The sequence below is a fragment of the Xyrauchen texanus genome, chromosome 33 (assembly GCF_025860055.1).
Source record: "Xyrauchen texanus isolate HMW12.3.18 chromosome 33, RBS_HiC_50CHRs, whole genome shotgun sequence".
Taxonomy (NCBI): domain Eukaryota; kingdom Metazoa; phylum Chordata; class Actinopteri; order Cypriniformes; family Catostomidae; genus Xyrauchen; species Xyrauchen texanus.
Window position 1 is genome coordinate 37,302,298 of NC_068308.1, and position 21,037 is coordinate 37,323,334.

Consider the following 21,037-nt stretch of genomic DNA (forward strand, 5'->3'; position numbering starts at 1 on the left):
CTATTTTCAACAACAGCATCAAACAACATTTTATGTCAGAAATGTGTTTGTTTTTTTAGTAAGTGGCATCAGGTAAAAAAAAAAAAAAAAATGAAAACCATAATGTTTTTTTTTTTTTTAAAAGACCTCAAGTCTCAAGGTAAGAAAAGCAATCAAATCAATTGAGACTGTATATACATAAATATATACACAGATGAGCCTAAACATTATGACCACTAACAGGTGAATCGTATAACGTTGGTCATCTCCTATCAAGGCCACATGTCAAGGTCTGGGTAGATTAGATGAGAAGCAAACAATCAGTTCTTGTAGTCAACGTGATGAAAGCAGGAGAAATGGGCATGAGTTAAGACCTGAGCGACTTTGACAAGGGCCAAATTGTTATGGCCAGACAACTGATGGAGTGGCAGTGGTGTAGTGGGCTAAAACACTAAACTGTTAAGCAGAAGGTTGCCGGTTCGATCCCCACAGCCACCACCATTGTGTCCTTGAGCAAGGCACTTAACTCCAGGTTGCTCCAGGGGGATTGTCCCTGTAATAAGGGCTCTGTAAGTCGCTTTAGATAAAAGCATCTGCCAAATGCATAAAAATGTAAAAATGTAAACTGGGTCAGAGCATCTCTGAAATGGCAAGGCTTGTGGGGTGCTCCCGGTCAGCCGTGTTGAGTACTTACCAACAGTGGTCCGAGAAGGGACAAACCACAAACCGGTGACAGGGTGTTGGGCGCCCAAGGCTCATCAATGTGTGAGGGCAACGTAGGCAATCCCGTCTGGTCCGAATTGACAGAAGGTCTACCGTGGTCATCACAGAAAATGGTAATGATGGTTACTGGAGGTATGTGTCACAACACACAGTTTATCGCACCCTACTGTGTATGGGGTCGGAGTGCCCATGATGAATCCTGTCCACCGTCGAAGGAGCATCAGAACTGGACATTGGAGCAGTGGAAGAAGGTCAACTGGTCCAATGAGTCCCATTTTCTTTTACATCACGGATGGTCGTGTATGTGTGCACCATTCACCTGAGGATGTGATGGCACCTGGATGCACTGAGGAAAGACAGAGAGTGTTGCTGTGCAGTTGCAGTGTTCATCTGGGAAATCCTGAATCAGGACATTCATGTGGATGTCAATTTGACATGCGCCACCTAGCTAAACAATGTTACAAACTAGGTACACCCCTTCATGGCAATGGTATTCCCTGATGGAAGGGGCCTCTTTCAGCAGGATAATGTGCCCTGCTACACTGCACACATTGTTTGGGAACGGTTTGAGGAACATGACAGAGTTCAAGGTGTTGCCCTGGCCTCCAATTTCCCAGATCTCAATCCGATTGAGTATCAGTGGGATGTGCTGGGCCATGTCCGATCCATGGTGGTACCAGCTCGCAACTTACAGGACTTGAATGAGCTGCTGCTAATGTCTTAGTGCCAGATACCACAGGACAACTTCAGGGGTCTTGTAGAGTCCATGCCTCGGTGTGTCGGCACCTTTTGTGGCAGCACACAGAGGACCAACAGCATATTAGGCAGGTGGCCACACACACACACACACACACACACACACACACACACACACACACACACACACACTTACTGGTGAACGATAAACAAACCATGATGATGACAGTCAAAATGTTAAATAAATAATAAAAAAAAATATTTACTAAGTAATTCATTATGTCAATTTTATGTCAAAATGTCTTTAATTTGGACCAAAACTACAGGTAATAAAAATAAGTAACCTTGTAAAAGTGGCATATCGGCTTTTTACATGCCGATATGCCTAATCTTCATGCACATTAATGACATGCAGAAAGCCACAGATTGTAGTAAAAACACTAATTGCAACACACATGCCATTTTAACAGATGCTGTTTAAACTACAACAGATTTTCCGCTCGTAGAGAATAGTTTGAAATGGTTTGTTTTCCATTTAGCAGACTCACTGGAATATATTTCCTGTAGAGTTCAATGCCACACACATCTGTTCTGATCAACACACACAAAAATGTATATCCTCTTCACAGAAGGCTCAAGCACAAACACTCTTCAAATGGCTCTCATTTACACATCTTTTCATTTCACTAAAATTACATCTACAAACCGGTCATGGCTAAACAAACAAAGCGTCCCCTCTGCGTCATTACATTTCTCACCATGTCCATGCAGCTGACAATTCCTTTAATAACCATTCTGCTCCATAACCATTTACTTACTGAGAGCAACCATTCGACATGTGCCTGGATCAGGCAAACTGGCTGAGCGAAGGGACAGCTGGTCAGATTGATGATTATTCATCACAAACGGGACAGAGAACAAGCCAAAGTCAAAGCAGGACAACAACAAAGCTGTTCCCAGGTAAATACAGGGTTCCAACATCTTTTGGCCAGTGCATTTCCATCATTTTTCCAGATATTCCAGGCTTTCCAAGCAGAACGTACAGAAATGTTTCGACAAATAGCTGTCAGAGAGCGGCGTGTGTTATTATGCAGTATATTACGCTGCAGATGGTGGTTTCACAGAGATAAAAACGTATTTGTCATCTTCAGCGTAGAATATATTCCCCACTAAACAAGCAGCTATAAAATAAAGCTCATCATCGTTAGCAGTTCTCTACATTATCTCTCTCGTGGCCGTGACGGATGAGGAGGGGATTAGCTGATCTGCTCTGTAACGATCATCACTCTTTAGATGGAGTAAAGAGAGATAAAGGACTTAAGATTTGATGATAAAGTCTGTTAGTAGAGCTAGACATGTGCTGCTTCACTCTGCTCATCAGTCTCATGTATATTTAGATATTCAGATTGATTTGTTCATTGCAGAGTTGCAAGTACCTAACCGAAACCATGTCCCTAAAATATTGATCTTATTATATTTACATTGATACCTATATATTCAGGATTTATTATTTTATTTCAATTTATATTCAGGATTTACATTTATACATATTTATTTTTATAACTATTCAGATTTGTAACAATTAGGGCTCTCAATCGATTACAATTTTTAATCAACTTAATTACATGATATGCTGAACAATTAATCACAGTTATTTGCATATATAAAAAAAACTTGCTGAGAAGGCAATTCAATATATAATGAGTAAATAATGATAATTATATATAAATCATGCCATGGTTGAAATCACTGAGATCACTTTTATCCCCATTCTGATGGTTGATGTGAACATTAACTGAAGCTCCTGACCCATATCTGCCTGATTTTATGCCCTGCATACGATTGGCTGATTAGATAATCACGTGGATGATAGTTGGTGCCAGATGGGCTGGTTTGAGTATTTCTGGGATTTTCACTCACAACAGTACCTAGAATTTACTCAGAATGATGCCAAAAACAAAAAACATCCAGTGAGTGTCAGTTCTGTGGATGGAAATGTCTTGTTGATGAGAGAGGTCAACAGAGAATGGCCAGACTGGTTTGAACTGACAAAGTCTACGGTAACTCAGATAACCGCTCTGTACAATTGTGTTGAGAAGAATATCATCTCTGAATTGGCGCTGTTTTGGTTGCACAAGGGGGACCTACACAATATTAAGCAGGAGCTTTTAATATTGTGGCTGATCGGTGCATGTATAATATATATATATATATATATAAATTCAATAATTATAAATAAATGTATTTAATAATTCAGACTATTACAACTGTAAAATTAATAACATAATTGTGACAAATGAGTAAATCTATGAGCTTTGAGCTTTATTGCCATTGATAAGACAAAAAGTAGCTTTAGAATGCAATATATGTTTTCATTTCCATATTAGTATATGCATACGCTCATCATTGGCCTACAGTCCACAGAAATACATTTTGCAATTGAAACAGTCAATCTCTCCGAGACATATCTATAGTAAAGTCTTTTATAAAGATGCATCTCACTTCAGTTGCATTGCATCATAAAAACAGGCTGTTTTGGTCACTGTGTCAACATTTTGTATTTATTCATGTATTTATTTATTTTTTTTCTAAGAAATGTATTGTGCTTCAAAGATTAGTCTATGATAAATCTTTTCAGACTCACTGATTGATTTGTGAGGTCAGGTGATTTGGTGCTATATTGAATATCCTATTTAAGTGATAGTTCACCCGAAAATCTGTCATTTACTCAACTTTATGAGGAGATGTTGAGCAGAAAGTTAGCCTAAGTCACCATTTACTTTCGTTGCATCTTTCTTCCATACAATGAACGTGGATGTGACTGAGGCAGTCATTCTGCCTAACTTATTATTTTGTGATGTATGGGGGAAAATATATTAATACGGGATTGGAATAATCACTGTCAATTATGACAACATTTTCATATTTAGATTTGGGCAATTATTTACCTGCCAAGCAATCAGATCCTTGAGCTTTTCAATCTTCTCCTGGTCATTTGGATGTTCCAGGATGTATTTCTCTGTGAAAAATGCCTGTAGATGACAAATACAGCTTTGAAAACATTTACTGTATACTATCTATTAGAATATATACATTTTACCAGCCATTTCTATATTTGTTCATTAGGTTTGATCCTTGACCTGCGATACAATTAAGCGATCTCATACCTTCTCATAGTTAGTGAAGCCGCCCATGACAGCTGGGTCCACAATGCCATTGAGCAGCAGGGAGAGGGGGTTGATGGGAAGGCTCGGGTCTCGAAGGTGCCGCTGGACCATGTTGTTGATCTTATCATTGGTCAGCAGCATGGTCTCCATGGCATTCTCCAAAGGACTGATTTCCTCCTACAGAAAGAAACAAATCTGAAGTGAGCATTCACACACACAGCACAAAATTAGCAAACTTAAAACAATATTACTTTAAGAGAACATTCAACCACAAAGAGTCCTTTTCTCATGCCAACTCATGCCAGGATGATAATAAAAGCACACGTGAACCTTCAGGGAATATATTCTCAATGAAGTATGCTGCGAGACAAGGGAGAGCTAAACAGAGACTGGTCGAATCAAAATGGATAAACAACCAAACATCCAATCTGGGCATTACATGCTGCCAGACCCTTTCTCTCCTCTGCCCTGGTGGCTACAGAGGAACATTTGTATGCAGCGTGCCAGCACACGCAATCAAAATTCACCCTGCACAGAGTGGATAGTGGATAGTGGATGACATGGTGAGGAAAAGTACGCTGGAGGAATACAGTTAAAGACAGGTCAGGTATGCTATATTTGGACTGGAGTGGAAGTGAGACAGGTTAGGTGTGTTGTAGTGGAGTCTAGAGGGGGGTGAGACAGGTCAGGTTTGCCATACTGGAGTGTAGTGAGAGCGAGACAAGGCAAGACTGCTATATTAAGACTGGAGTGAGGGTGAGACGGGTCAGGTTTGCTCTATTGGAGAGAAAAGTGGGGTGAGACAGGACAGATCAACTGTATTGAAGTTTAGTGTAGGCAAGACGTGCCAGTGAGATGTGTCAGATTTGCTGTGTTAGAGTATAGCAGTGAGAGTGAGACAGGTCAAGTCTGTTATAATTGAGTGAGACAGGTCAGATCTACTATGCAGGAGTGGAGAGAGACAGGTCAAGCCTAATGTATTACAATCTAGTGGAGTGAGATAGATAAGGTGTCTTGTGCTAGATTGTAGTAAGACAGGTTATAAATACTAGGTCTCTCAGGAGACTGAGATTGAGACAGGTCAGGTCTACTATATTAAAGTTTAGTAAGACAGTTCAGATCTAAAGTACTGGACTGTAGAGGGTGTGAGACAGGTCAGCTCTAGTGTATTGGATTGTCAAGGGCATGAGATGGGCCAGGTCTGAAGTGATGAGTGCGTGAGACAGGTCAGGTCTACTATATTAGAGTTTAGTAAGTAAGACAGGTAAGCTCTAAAATACTGGACTGAAGAGGGTGTGATACAGGTTGGCTGTACTGAATTATAATAAGAGTGAGACAGGTCAGGTAAGCAGAAAGAGTAAAGTGAGAGTCAATTCTGTTATAATGGAGTGAGACTGGTCAGGTCTACAATGCTGGAGTGGAGCAAGACAGGTCTGACCTACTGTATTACAATGTAGTGGTGTGAGACAGGTCAGATGTCTTGTGTGACATTTTAGTGAGTTAGAGTTTAATTCTACTATGGTAGAGTGGACTGAAAGTGAGAAAGGTCAGGTCTACTATCTTAAGAGTTTAGTGAGTAAGACAGGACAGCTATTAAATACTGGACTGTAGAGGGTGTGAGACAGGTCAGCTCTACTTTATTGGAGTGTCAAGGGTGTGAAATGGGCCAGGCCTAATGTACTGGAGTACAGTGAGAGTGAGACAGGTCAAGTCTGTTATAATGGAGTGAGACAATGCTACAATGCTGGAGTGAAGCGAAAAAGGTCAGGTCTACAATGCTGGAGTGCAGTGAGATAGGTCAGGCCTACTGTATTACAATGTAGTGGGGTGAGACAGGTCAGGTGTCTTGTGCTTGAGTGTAGTGAGTGAGACAGGTTAAATCTACTATGCTGGAGGAGACATGAGAGTTTTGTGAGATTAAGACAGGCCAGGTTTACTACAATAGTTAAGTCAGTAAGACAGGACAGATCTAAAGTACTGGACTTTAGAAGGTGTGAGACAGGTCAGCTCTACTACATTGGAGTGTAAAGAGGGTGAGATGGCCAGGTCTACTGTACTGGTGTTTAGTGAGAGCGAGACAGGATGCATCTGTTATAATGGAGACAGGTCAGGCATGTAATGCTGGAGTGGAGTGAGAAAGTTCAGGCCTACTTTATTACAATGTAGTGGGGTGAGACAGGTTACATCTACTATGGTGGAGTGACTGAAAGTGAACACAGGTCAAGTCTACAACATTAGAGTTTAGTGAGAGTGAGATAGTCAGGTCTGCTGTGCACGATTGTAGGGGTTAAGATGGGTCAGGACTCCTGTACTTGGGCCTAGTGACCGTGAGACAGATCAGGTGTCTGGTGTTGGAGTGTAGTGAGAGCAAGACAGGTCAGATCTACTAAACTTGAGTGGAGTGACCATGAGACAGGTCAGGTCTACTGTATTAGAAAGTAATGGGGTGAAAAAGGTCAGGTCTCCTGCACAAATTGAAATGATACGTTCATGTTGTTGTACTCACCGCTGAGACAGACACGACTTCAAACCATCGCAGGATGCCGGGCAGTTTATAGGCCGTGACATAAGTCGTCCGTTCAATCCACATGTTCTTTGGGAAAAAAAAACATCGACCATAAGATTATATTGAACAGTTAAAAAAAAAACAAAGCTTTTGGCAAAAAGGCAAAAAGTGAATAAACTGCATTCCTGCACTCTTGCACACACACAGTGTTTTCTTCATTGTAAGCCTCAGGCTCCATTTACTGGATATTAATGGATGTTTACCAATAACAGTTGTGAGTGGGGGGTGAGTTTGACATTATATCTCAGTATAAAAGTTCAGGATTCTCAGATTTGACATCCCCAATGTAATAACTCTGTGATTTCTTAAAACGTTTGTAGATGAACAGTCATTAGAAAAAAAAAAGAGATCTTCTGAACGAACAATCCTAAAGCACTTTCTATGTGTTATTGATCTTTAAGTGGGAAAAGAGAAATATCAAAACCAAAACAAACTCACAGAAAACTCATTGTCTGGATCTTTCTCTCCTTTCCGGACTGGCCGTGAATACTGGAATTTCTGGACTTCGTTTACAGTGTAAAAGCTGCAAAGTAAAATGAGAACAAGTCAATATTTATCCTGGGAATGAATGGCCTTTTCAAGAGGGTTGTATCGGCTCAAGAGGCAGAATTCTGGGAGCTCAGGAGTGCGAGAGGGACTCTCGCTATAGGAGAGCTATAAGAAACTGTCAAGGATGTAAGAGGCAAACACACAAACATTAGTTCTTCGATTGAGAATGACTAAGGGATTACGTATCTTTTGAAGGTTATAAGTGCATTTTTTATTTAAGTGTTAATACACTATCCCTTTGCCAGCTTATTATTCAAAAACGTGGGAAAGGACTATCTGTCATATGTGGCGAAAATGTTTTTGGTGCCTAAACGCTAGTCCTCGAGTAGATTCGTAGATTTGTATACATGCAATGCAAAATACATTTGTATATTTTTAACAAAAATAGTTTCACACCTGGACTCTCACTCACAGTCGTGTGAAAAGACAAGTTAGTGGTCGTTCACACCAAACGTGTTTTTGTGGGTGTCTGCATTGTTTTTCTATGTAAATATGCACTTGAAGGATATCTTTGACCATTAAGTTGATTTTTGCCATTTTCTTTCTATCGAATTCCATCAGAATATACAGATCTGGAACGTATGTGGCGCTCTAACGCATTTTAGCTCTCACAGATGTGCTCGTCCATAGACATTCAGTGTAATTTTCAGTTCAAGCACCACTCTTGTTGTTTCATTGAATATCTCGGCCTCTGAGTGGACTAGAAGTTCAATCTAGGTGTCATTAGAAAGCTGAGATCATCAATAGTCGAAAATATATTTGCTGATGATTTATTTTGCATGGTTTTCCTTCTGAATGGCATGTTTTGTTCTGGACATCTAAGACATAACATTGGATTACTCAGCCAAGCAAGCTCACAGACAAGTAAACAATGGCTCATTTTTTAGAGAACTTCCTAAGGTTTTATCTATTTGGGTCTTACTGCAGCAGTTGTCGCATCATAAAAGAGACATTTGAATTTGATGACTTGTGAACTGTGGTATTACGGCAACAAAATGAACTACACAATCACATTCCTGAGATTAAGAGCTTTCATTTGATATATGACTTGTCCATTTATGTGCTATGTGACGGACTTTGATCTTTATATAAACATTTCTACCTCATTACCTCTGGGGGGTGCTAATTTTCAACAAGAATGTTTTGAGGCCATATTTTGTTATTTTAATTAACATATATGCAGAAGTGATAAAGCGTGAACTTTTTTTTGCCCCCAACACGACCAACAGTAAGAGTTCCTGAACGAATCAGTGAACAAATCTGAATGTGTAAACAGATTCAAAAGATTTGAGTTTCTGGAATGAATACAATTTTGTTGCTAATGAAATAGCACCATATGGTCCTGGGATTTTTGAGTTGGATTTCATAATTACACTGCAATATAAATAAAACATGACCAGAAATCTGTCAGCGGTCCTGCCACACACATTAAGACTAGAACAGAGATGAGAGCAAGTGTCATTCTACTCTCTCTGCCGGATGTTTGCTTGGCAAAGCCATCTTGTCTGGAGAGGCACGACGAGGAGAAATGGAAATATAAATTTGAGCTGCGACACTGGAGATCAGAAAGGGTAAGGGCTAAGCGCATCACATCCTGTCATGTGACCCAAGGTGGGGTCAAGAGGAGACTTTTGTGTAAATAGTGAGTTTAAATTACTTTTCATGCTCATAGTCGACTGTGATTGGCTACAGTAAGCTGCCTGCAATGCTTGCTGAAGATGGGTGATAATGGTGCTGTTTGCCTTATGGCACTGAATGTAGCCTGAAACAGAATGGTGCTTTGCATACAACTGTGTGTGTGTGTGTGTGTGTGCGTGCATGATTTATTAACAGCACATTTCCAATTTAAATCAAATGGGTGAGTCCCTCTGAAACACACACACATGTTGGTGCAGCTATCATTATGAGGACTCTCCATAGACACAATGGTTTGTATACTGTACAAACTATAGATTCTGATCCCCTAACCTCACTAAAAACTTTCTGCATTTTTACATTTCATGTTTTTTTAAGTGATTTAAATTATGGGAACACTTGAAATGTCCTCATAAACCACATTTATAGCATAATACCCTTGTAATTACCAGTTTAACCTAAAGAAATGTCCTAGTAATCCACCCAAACCTGCACGTGTGCGCGCACACACTCAAAATAAGTAAAAATAAATGTCCTTTCACTTACAGTTATCAGGTCGGTGATTATAAATAACTCATTATTAACAAATATTTCCAGAATTAATTCATCTTTACCAGGAAGGCAGGCTCAATTGATGGGCATACCTTCATATAAATGTATATTTAGATAACAAGCTAGACATATACAGATAAACAAACATATATATAAACAGGTAACCAGGTAGATTGTAACTTGGGCTAAAGAAAAACAGATTTTAAAATAGTGTTACAGACAGAAAGAGAAACGGATAGATCATAAATTAATGTGGCATAGACATGCAGAATAGACAGACAAACAATAGGTAGAACGGTAGATACCAAAACAGAACAAAAGAACAAACGAGAGATAGAACGAACAAAAAAATGGGAGATAGATTGCACAAAACAATGACGGATGGATGGATAGAAGAAATGAATAACATAAATAATAACAAAAACAAACCAATGAATTAAAATAATGAACAATACATAAAACAAATGAACAATAAGTAGATAGATTCATTAAATGAACAAATGATAGAACAAACCAATAGCTAGAATGAATGAACTAAAGATAAATAGAATAAAAGATACATACATGGAATGAACAAACAACAGATAGAATAAACAAAGAAACAAATGATAGAATGAACAAAAAAATAGAACAAATAAATAAATGGACAATAGACAAAACGAAAGAACAAACAAACAATACATAAATAGAATGAAAGAATAAACAAACAAACAATAGAACAAACAAACAATACATAAATAGAATGAACGATCAATAGAAAAAACAAATAAACGGACAATAGACAAAACCAAAGAAAAAACAAACAATAGAACAAACGAAGAATACATAAACAGAATGAACGAACAACAGATAGAATACACAAATAAACAAATGATAGAATGAACAAACAATAGAACAAACAAATAAATGAACAATAGACAAAACAAAAGAAACAATAGAACAAACGAACAATATATAAATAGAATTAAAGCATGAAGGAACAACAGATAGAACAAACCAACAACGAACGATAGATAGAATGAACAAAAGATAAATAGAACAAACAATATGCAGATAGAATGACAGTATGACCAAACAATAGATCAAATGAACAATAGACTGAACGAATGAAAAGATCGATAGAAATAAATGAACAAACAAAATAGATAGAACGATTGACAGAATGAACAAACAAAAGATAGATAGAAAACTCTAAGTAGCACAAATGATAGAACGAACAAACGACAGATAGATAAAATAAACAATAGGCAGAGAGAATAACAGAACAACAAAACAATAGATGGATCAAAGGATAGATAGAACATTAGACAGAAGAAAAGACAGAACTAATGATAAAACAATAGATGGATAGATTGATAGAACGAACGTTGTGTAGATAGAATGATAGATGACAGATTCAAATAAATCCGAACAGGCGATAGAAAGAGTGATAGAAAGACAGACAGAATGGACACATGACAGATACACTAAACAAATGATAGATAGATCTAACGATACACAGACAGAACATTAGAATGAACGACAGATGGATAAAACAAAAGATAGAACGAATGAACAATAGATAGATAAATGATAGAACAAACTATAAGATAGAATAAATAAACAAACAAACGATAGATAGATAGATAGATAGATAGATAGATAGATAGATAGATAGATAGATAGATAGATAGATAGCTAGATAGATAGAGAGAGAGAGAGAGAGAGAGAGAGAGAGAGAGACAGACAGACAGACATTGCTCTTACTTCACGATCTGCTCTGACACGGGTTTGTTCTGAAATTTGGGTGGAAGTTCTAGAATGGGCTTCACTGTGAAACACTGAATGTCTGTTTTAACCAACTCAGGAACAATCACCCGAGACAAATTGGTAGTAAAATAAACATACTATATACACTCACCTAAAGGATTATTAGGAACATCATACTAATACTGTGTTTGACCCCCTTTCGCCTTCAGAACTGCCTTAATTCTACGTGGCATTGATTCAACAAGGTGCTGAAAGCATTCTTTAGAAATGTTGGCCCATATTGATAGGATAGCATCTTGCAGTTGATGGAGATTTGTGGGATGCACATCCAGGGCATGAAGCTCCCGTTCCACCACATCCCAAAGATGCTCTATTGGGTTGAGATCTGGTGACTGTGGGGGCCATTTTAGTACAGTGAACTCATTGTCATGTTCAAGAAACCAATTTGAAATGATTCGAGCTTTGTGACATGGTGCATTATCCTGCTGGAAGTAGCCATCAGAGGATGGGTACATGGTGGCCATAAAGGGATGGACATGGTCAGAAACAATGCTCAGGTAGGCCGTGGCATTTAAACGATGCCCAATTGGCACTAAGGGGCCTAAAGTGTGCCAAGAAATCATCCCCCACACCATTACACCACCACCACCAGCCTGCACAGTGGTAACAAGGCATGATGGATCCATGTTCTCATTCTGTTTACAGCAAATTCTGACTCTACCATCTGAATGTCTCAACAGAAATCGAGACTCATCAGACCAGGCAACATTTTTCCAGTCTTCAGCTGTCCAATTTTGGTGAGCTCTTGCAAATTGTAGCCTCTTTTTCCTATTTGTAGTGGAGATGAGTGGTACCCGGTGGGGTCATCTGCTGTTATAGCCCATCCGCCTCAAGGTTGTGCGTGTTGTGGCTTCACAAATGCTTTGCTGCATACCTCGGTTGTAACGAGTGGTTATTTCAGTCAAAGTTGCTCTTCTATCAGCTTGAATCAGTCGGCCCATTCTCCTCTGACCTCTAGCATCAACAAGGCATTTTCAGCCCACAGGACTGCCGCATACTGGATGTTTTTCCTTTTCACACCATTCTTTGTAAACCCTAGAAATGGTTGTGTGTGAAAATCCCAGTAACTGAGCAGATTGTGAAATACTCAGACCGGCCCGTCTGGCACCAACAACCATGCCACGCTCAAAATTGCTTAAATCACCTTTCTTTCCCATTCTGACATTCAGTTTGGAGTTCAGGAGATTGTCTTGACCAGGACCACACCCCAAAATGCATTGAAGCAACTGCCATGTGATTGGTTGATTAGATAATTGCATTAATGAGAAATTGAACAGGTGTTCCTAATAATCCTTTAGGTGAGTGTATATATATATATATATATCGTAGAAAAAACAAAACATGTGTATTAAGAAATGCACTTAATGGAAGTCTATAGGTCCACTGTTTGCACGCACGCCCCATAGACTTCCCTTGTAAGTGCATACTTGTGAAAGTAATGTCACCATGAAAGTGACAGTTAAGGATACACTGTCCAGAGGAGTTCTTGATGTCCTCACTGGCTGGAGTCGTGGTCTTCATCTTTTCAGCGTTGGGAAACTGAGTGAGCAGTCGTGCCTCAAAATCCTCCCACCGTTCATACTCCTTTCCACGATAAATGAACATCTTATTCTGAAAAGCAACACAACAACAGCATATCAAATCCCTCTGAATGCCAACACATTCATCTGAAGATTAAACATTCATTTTCTTGATTTATTTTTGTGTTTAGGCACTATAAATTCCACTTTCTGTGCTTCCTATCCTCATCTGCAAATATCATTAGCATTATATGATTTTCAAACACATTTCATTTCATATACAGTCATTTAAAAAAATGCAGTTTAACAACAAAATCTAATAATCAAATACACAGAGGCCAAAAGCTGAGCAATACCATATGATTTACAACCATAACATCAACATGGACATATAACAGGTATAATTGAACGTGGTAAACCATCTTGATGACAGCCAAAATAACTCATACTGTACCAACACAACCAAAGGACATCTAGAACATTCATTCATCTGTGAATCACCAGAGATTTGATAAAAAGGATTGTAAACCAACACTAAACCAGAAAATATCTCATTCTGTATTTCAATATCTGTCATGCAGAATAAAAACGCTGAATCTCAATATAGACAACGCGGTGGAAATTCAGAGGCATTTGGCAGCATGGAAACGTTCAATTAATGCACATTGCAAATAAAGACAGCGTCAATCACATGCGCCCACCTATAACAATCTCAATATGTTTCCATTCTCAGTAAATGTGTGAATAACTACACACTACCTACTGTGTGCATACACCTACACACACAGGCATGCTTTACGCAAATGCACATACAGAGAAATACGGTAAGAGAGAGCGAGCATATTCTGAATGGTGAACTGTGCACAGTATGCACATAAAAAAAAACAATGGAAAACTATTTTTTATTTTATTTTATCCCCCTTTCTCCCCCATTTGGCATGCCCAATTCCCACTACTTAGTAGGTCATCGTGGTGGTGCGGTTAATCACCTCATTCCGGGTGGTGGAGAAGAAGTCTCAGTTGTCTCCGCTTCTGAGACCGTCAATCCGCGCATCTGATCATGTGGCTCGTTGTGCATGACACCGGGGAGACTCACAGCATTTGGAGGCTCATGCAACTCTCTGCAATCCACGCACAACTTACCACACACCCCATTGAGAGCGAGAACCACTTATTGCGACCACGAGGCGGTTACCACATGTGACTCTACCCTCCCTAGAAACCGGGCCAATTTGGTTGCTTAGGAGACCTGCGAGTAAAGTAAAAGTAAAGATGCTGTCTACCACCCTTGGAGTTGCAAGTTCAAATCCAGGGCGTGCTGAGTGACTCCAGCCAGGTCTCCTAAGCAACCAAATTGGCCTGGTTGCTAGGGAGGGTAGAGTCACATGGGGTAACCTCCTAGTGGTCGCTACAATGTGGATCTCGCTCTCGTTGAGGCACATGGTGAGTTGTGCGTGGATGCTGCGGAGAATAGCATAAATCCTCCACATGTGCTATGTCTCCACGGTAACGCGCTCAAGCCACGTAATGAGATGTGCAGATTGACGGTCTCAGACGCGGAGGCAACTGAGATTCGTCCTCCGCCACCCGGATTGAGGCGAGTCACTACACCACCACGAGGACTTAGAGCACACCGGAATTGGGCATTCCAAATTGGGGAGAATTTTTTTTTTTTATAAAAATCAATTCACCTATGGAGAAAACTAATTGGATTTCTTCCAGAACCTGAATTTTGCACTACATATTATTCGTTGTACTGTCATTAATATATTTTGAGTTACAATCATTTTTACAGTAATGAGAATCTATTGAGAATTATTAATTACAACAATCGGAATAACAAAAATATTCAAAAGTAAAACATCTAAACGCATACGGTAATGAGTTTTAAATAATTGTATTAATTATCATGGAAATAATGTCATTTTTTAATTAAGTCTTATTAAATATTTAAATGTTTTTCTTCCTTTTCATTTTGGGGTAAAAAAGGTGTCCTGGACTTACCCATTTAATATCTACAGCTACATGCATATAGCTATAAACGTGCACACACACACACACCCTGAACAAACATATTTCAGCTACTCAATTAGTGTGTGCAGGGCTGTAGATGAAATATGCCCAGGGCCGTTTTCAAATCTGCTTTGAGCGATAAGGTGACAAATTGCACTGAGCTCTCGACGGGTGTTTTCACACCGCCAGTGATTCCAAGCACGGCGGAATAAACCGCCAGCGCTCGAATGAATCCGCATGCATACAAAAGTGCCACTTCAAGGAGGAAAACAAGATTGCAACACATTTTCTCTTTCAAAAGGCAAAGCTGCTCTCCATGGAGCCACAAGTCAATACTGGCAGGAGGCGATGGACTTCAGATGCCGATTCTTTTTCTTTCCCAGAAAGATGTGTGACTGCAGGCAGCTGAAACTGAATTAAATGAATTACAAACGTATCTGGAGCATTTCTGTCCCAAAACCACAGACTTAAAAGCTTCAGTACGTATTAACTATAGAAGGTGAATGAGTATGTTTCAAAATGAATGAGAGAGTTTTCTGCAGAGGAAATAATAGTAATAAAAACATACAATAGAAAAACTCATCATGATTAAAGCCTGAAAAAAGCATAGATAATATATTATAGTTTGCCTATAATATTCTTTGTATTTGAGGAAATGAAATATATCAATATATCAAATAAGAAATTAAAAAGACATTAACATTGTAGTTATAGTAGTAAACTGTAGTAGTAAATAATACAAAATATTCTCCCAAATCCATAGTTACTGTATTTGATATTATTGCTGTAAAGTTAATCACTTAACTATTTAAATACGTTGAAAGATATTTGCAAGATTTTAGATATGCTGCTTTACCTACAACTGCCTAAAACAATGCATTAATATCTATTTGCCTATTATTTATTTTGTTGGTGACATCAGCCAAAAAGTAAAGGGATTTCTGGGGATTGGATTCGTAATAAATTGTACATTTATGGTTCAGATTCCTCTTAATGATTAAGGTTCCTTAATGGTTACATTAATGATTGTTTAAGTATTTTTGGCATATAAATATCTGCAAATAAGAAATGCTGTTTTTTTCCCGGGTCCATCCGAACCCAAGGACCCGGGACCTGACCCCGGTATCCGTACGGGTTCGGGTCCATATTTTAAATGGTCAGCCAGGGTCCCATTCTTGTACTTCGGGTTTCAGGTCTGTTTAAGTGCTGCAGTGACGTGATGACTTTACCAATTGACCATTCGCTCTTTTACTTAGAAGGCGGGACTTATTCTGCCATATGACAGATGTCATAAACCGAAGTGCATTATTGGCATCACTGTGATTTTTGAGATATTGTGGTTGGAGTTTGATCACTTTGTATGTCTAAAATCTACGGTCAGACACGTCTCAGAGAGCACAGATGACAGCAATTTATTAATGCTATCGTCAGCGGCCGTGGGACTGAACGAGCAATCGTTATTATAGTTCAAAAGGACAAACGGTGGAAGTTTTCATATTATGCGAGATACAAAAAAACCTCACGTTTGTCAGCACACATTTTTGGACCCGTGAAGACCTCTACTCTGAAGTCTTGATTAATTTCAAATCAGACCATACTCTTCTGTGTGCTAACATAATTTAATCTGTACTAATTAATTTTTTTCAGTTCACTAGCACCAGTACTAACACCTAATAAGTAAACGTACAGCCATTATACAGTACACAGAATAAGTGAAAGTTTTTTTTAAAGTACTCTTTACAGGTTTCCCTAAATATAACACTCATCTTCCTTTGTCCAAAAAACAGAAAGTCCCATCCCAAACCCACGTCATTGGTGGACTAAATGTTGCTGCGTCTGATTGGTTGAGACTAACTAAATCTCTATAAAATCATTATTGGCCACTGTAGACACATTTGAGATACATGTTAATAAAAGACGATTGTTTAACCAGTTGTAAATGAACAATTTTTCCAGAGAGCATGTTAGCCATAAGGAGTCATTACTGGAGGAAAAGTGAAGAGGCAGAACTTGAGGGAAAGAGAAATAGCAAGATAAATGAGCAAACGTTCAATAGAAGAATAAATGACAGTCTAAATGATCTGGAACATTTGTGTTCTGTTGAGGACACTGTTGATGGGTTTGGAGAAGCCACACAAAGACACCAGTAATTGATTTTCAGGCCTTTGGATACATATATCTGACACATTCACAATGCGTTGTATTTTCACACAAACAGACAAATCTCCATGGTGACAGTGAATTATGACAGAATTCTGGATTATGAGAGAAACTGTGCTTGTGTAACTCACCCTGAGAAACGAGGGATAGCCAAGCCCATAATAACCCACAGCGAAGTAGTCCGACTTGGGTCTGATCACCTTAACGATGCTCTCATAAAACTGAGCCTGCTTTCTCTATGAGAGAGCAAGAGCGAGAGAGAGATAGAGAGAGAGAAAGAGAGATGATCATAAACTACACAGTTCTTAAGTTACAAACTATGCAGGCAGAGATATGCGCCATAGTTTAACACTTAAGGTTGGCTATTCTTCCTTAGTAAGTACCACACTTAAGGGTGTGTTCACACTTGGCAGGTTTGGTTCGATTAAAACGAACTCTGGTGCGATTGCTCTGTTAGTGCGGTTCATTTGAACAAGTGTGAACGCTGTCACCCGAACCTTGGTGCGCTCGAGCTGAAAAGTGGGTCTCGGTCCGCTTCCAAACGAACTCTGGTACGGTTCCATTGATATATGAATGGACCAAAGACGTCTAAACGGACCAAAAACAGGAAGTAATTTGCCTAAAACTGACCTCAAGCATACCTGGTTCTTCTCATCATAGGAGCTAGCCCATTACAGTTTGGTACTAGCGTCGGGACCGCCCGTCAGACGTCCTTGCAGCATATCTTCGTTTGTGTGTACAACGGAGGAATTCCTGACATAGTTTTGACCCCTTCACACATTTTATTAACTCTTCGTTTGTTCTCAGCTTATACCACCATATTTACATCCAACGAGCGCATTTCACCAGCAATGTTTTGGATGTTCGGTAAGTTCAGTCGAAAACATATACGCTATAAAAGCTGTCCAATCAGGTCGTGACTTTTCTCTGTTGACTTTGATTTTGTATCGTTAGGTTCGGTGTTAAAAATGCCAGTGTGAACGCTAAACGAACCAGGACTAAATGTATCATTTTCTTTTTTATTCCAGACCAAGAGAACCGAACTACAAGTATGAACACACCCTAAAGTGTCTAACTAAATAGGTCTTAATAAAATAAACTAATATTTATCTGATCAAGGTGTTTTACGTGTTAAAAAATTATATATAATGGTACTACCATGGATTTTACACATTTTTCACAGTAGTACCATTGTGATATTCGAAGTAGCTTGAAGTACCATGTAAATACCATGGGATGCAAAATATGGTACTCATTCAGTCCCATGTCAAACATAAAAGAACAGAGAACAGAACACGTTCACATTATTCAATTAATCATGCAACGCTAACTTACAATTTCACAAATGTACTAATGATTGCACAACTAATGTGTTTATTCATTTTTAAAAATTTTAAATATTTGGTTAAAGATTGGTCTGTTGCATTTCGAAACATATTTTTGGTCATTTTGATCAACTAAAATATGCTATTTTCATCTACCTAAATTATATTTAAGTAAAACTGACTAAAATGAATACATGAAATGGTGATATCTAACATTTAACCCTCATGTGGTATTGAAAAAAGTACTGGAAAGATTAGATGTATAACCCATTTCTTCTTAAGAACAATAAAATTATCCATTTCTTTTGGGATTTTATGCTATTTTTATCTTATTTACATGTAAATTTAAAAATGTTACTTTTGATTTGCATATACAAATAAGCAAATTTTTTATGAAAGAAATGTCATTATGCTTGCAATCAACCCTGACCATGGTGTTACAAAGACAGAATACCGTAAATATTTTTCTTCCGATAATTTATTTCAAACATAAACATTTAATAACTCAAAGTAGTTATTGTCTCACCAGTTCATTTTGTGTGTGTGCAAGTGTGTTTGTGTGTGAGTAGGTGTGTTTGTTTTCCACTGAGGATGTTTTAGAGTCTCACCCTGTAATTTTTGTCTGTTTTTTTTTCTCCATTGAGGCACTTTATTGAGTGTTTTTTGTCTTTAAATTTTCAATTTCAATGGTCAATCAATTTTGACTGTGAATATCAAAGGTGTCACTTTTCTTTATGATCACTTATCGAATAGAGCCCAATTTGTGTGTGTGTGTGTGTGTGTGTGTGTGTGTGTGTGTGTGTGTGTGTGTGTGTGTGTGTGTGTGTGTGTCAAATGGAGAAAAAGTCACCAAGTCTTATACTTCTCATATAAAGGAAACTCTATTTTGGCAAACAAATGACTGAATACCATTGGAAGGTTAAAGGACATTTTCATCACAAGACAAAAATTGTGACTAAAATAAAAACTTTAATTGAAATTTTACGTTGGATATAAGTTAATCATAACACAATTAAATTACAACATACACAACACATATTGTTAACCCTACTTTGCAGTGTTCATGTAACACATATTACGCTTTATTATTATACTATAATTACTATAGTGATAACAATTACTATATAATTACAAGCAGCTAAACAAAATATTTACACAGTAATTACATGTAAATACACAGTATCATAAAGACTACTAAATAGTTGACCTACAGATTTTTAGACTATTATTAAAACATCTGATTTTGTGTTTCATGACATGAATAATTGTTCAAGTAATAGAATGAAAACTACAAACAAAAACAAGAAAAGGAAAAAGGTTTAATGCAATATCTGCAAGGTCAAAATAAAGGTTGCTCACAAGATTTAGTTCGTCTTTGCAAAATGTGCTGACATTACTTTGTTGATTTGAAATAAAAGAGAAGCTTATCTTTAAAAGTGGACCACAATCTTTCTTTGTGTCTGAGTGGATCAATTTGTCATTTATTGCCAATTAGACAACACTGCCCTAATGAGCAAAATGTAGCAACTCATTAAAATCCCATATTCCATGTTTATTAGGCCAATTTAGCTAGTTCGGTAAACTTTAAATGCCTGAATGACTTATTAATTGTTTGTTTCATTCTAAAAGGTTGAATGAGAAAGTTTGTACATACCAGCAAAGCGCTTAACTGCTCAAAGTCAAACATTTCATTCTCGTACTGTTCGGCTAACTCCTTCCCCAGGATAATGGCCTCCTCCCACATCTGAAGACAAAGCATCAAAAAACACATCAAACATCTCTCGGGACGTCATTATGTCAGAATACGGTTATGCGATATACAGTATATCCAACTCATCTGTAAACACTGCGCCTGTCAAACAAAAGTGTTTTTGAGATTTATGATGAAGTGGATGCAAATTAATCATGCTACGCTGTGTTGATCATGTTAAATATTTAAAGTTGACATAAAACGGCATTCACAACCATTTTATTTGTGTAATGTGAGCAAAAAAAGAATATTAAAATGATAAAGTAGGACAGGACTTATTACAATATTTATAATATTATAATATTTTATTATACGTATTTATAATGCATGCACGTATACACTCACCGACCACTTTATTAGGTACACCTGTTACTCTACATATTCATGCGATGATCTAAGCAGCCAATCATGTGGCAGCAATGTGATGTATAAAATAATTCAGATATGGGTCAGGAGCTTCAGTTAATGTTCACATCAACCATCAGAATGGGGAAAAAAATGTGATCTCCGTTATTTAGACCGTGTCATGATTGTTGGCGCCAGATGGGCTGGTTTGAGTATTTCTGTAACTGCTGATCTCCTGGGACTTTCGC

At 38.2% G+C, this 21,037-nt stretch overlaps 1 protein-coding gene across 2 annotated transcripts in view; it reads right to left on the reverse strand.

The window, feature by feature from the left end:
* LOC127626751 (dedicator of cytokinesis protein 1-like) overlaps positions 1 to 21,037 on the reverse strand; it is a 329,863-nt gene that overhangs the window by 26,493 nt on the left and 282,333 nt on the right. For both annotated transcript variants that reach the window (XM_052102764.1, XM_052102763.1), the window contains exons 39-46: positions 20,349 to 20,438; positions 17,501 to 17,605; positions 13,146 to 13,287; positions 11,614 to 11,695; positions 7,570 to 7,654; positions 7,072 to 7,158; positions 4,566 to 4,742; positions 4,347 to 4,430 (exon numbers count right to left, since the gene is read on the reverse strand). In XM_052102764.1, coding sequence (XP_051958724.1) covers positions 4,347 to 4,430; positions 4,566 to 4,742; positions 7,072 to 7,158; positions 7,570 to 7,654; positions 11,614 to 11,695; positions 13,146 to 13,287; positions 17,501 to 17,605; positions 20,349 to 20,438 — 852 coding nt within the window. The remainder of the gene's footprint in view (positions 1 to 4,346; positions 4,431 to 4,565; positions 4,743 to 7,071; positions 7,159 to 7,569; positions 7,655 to 11,613; positions 11,696 to 13,145; positions 13,288 to 17,500; positions 17,606 to 20,348; positions 20,439 to 21,037) is intronic.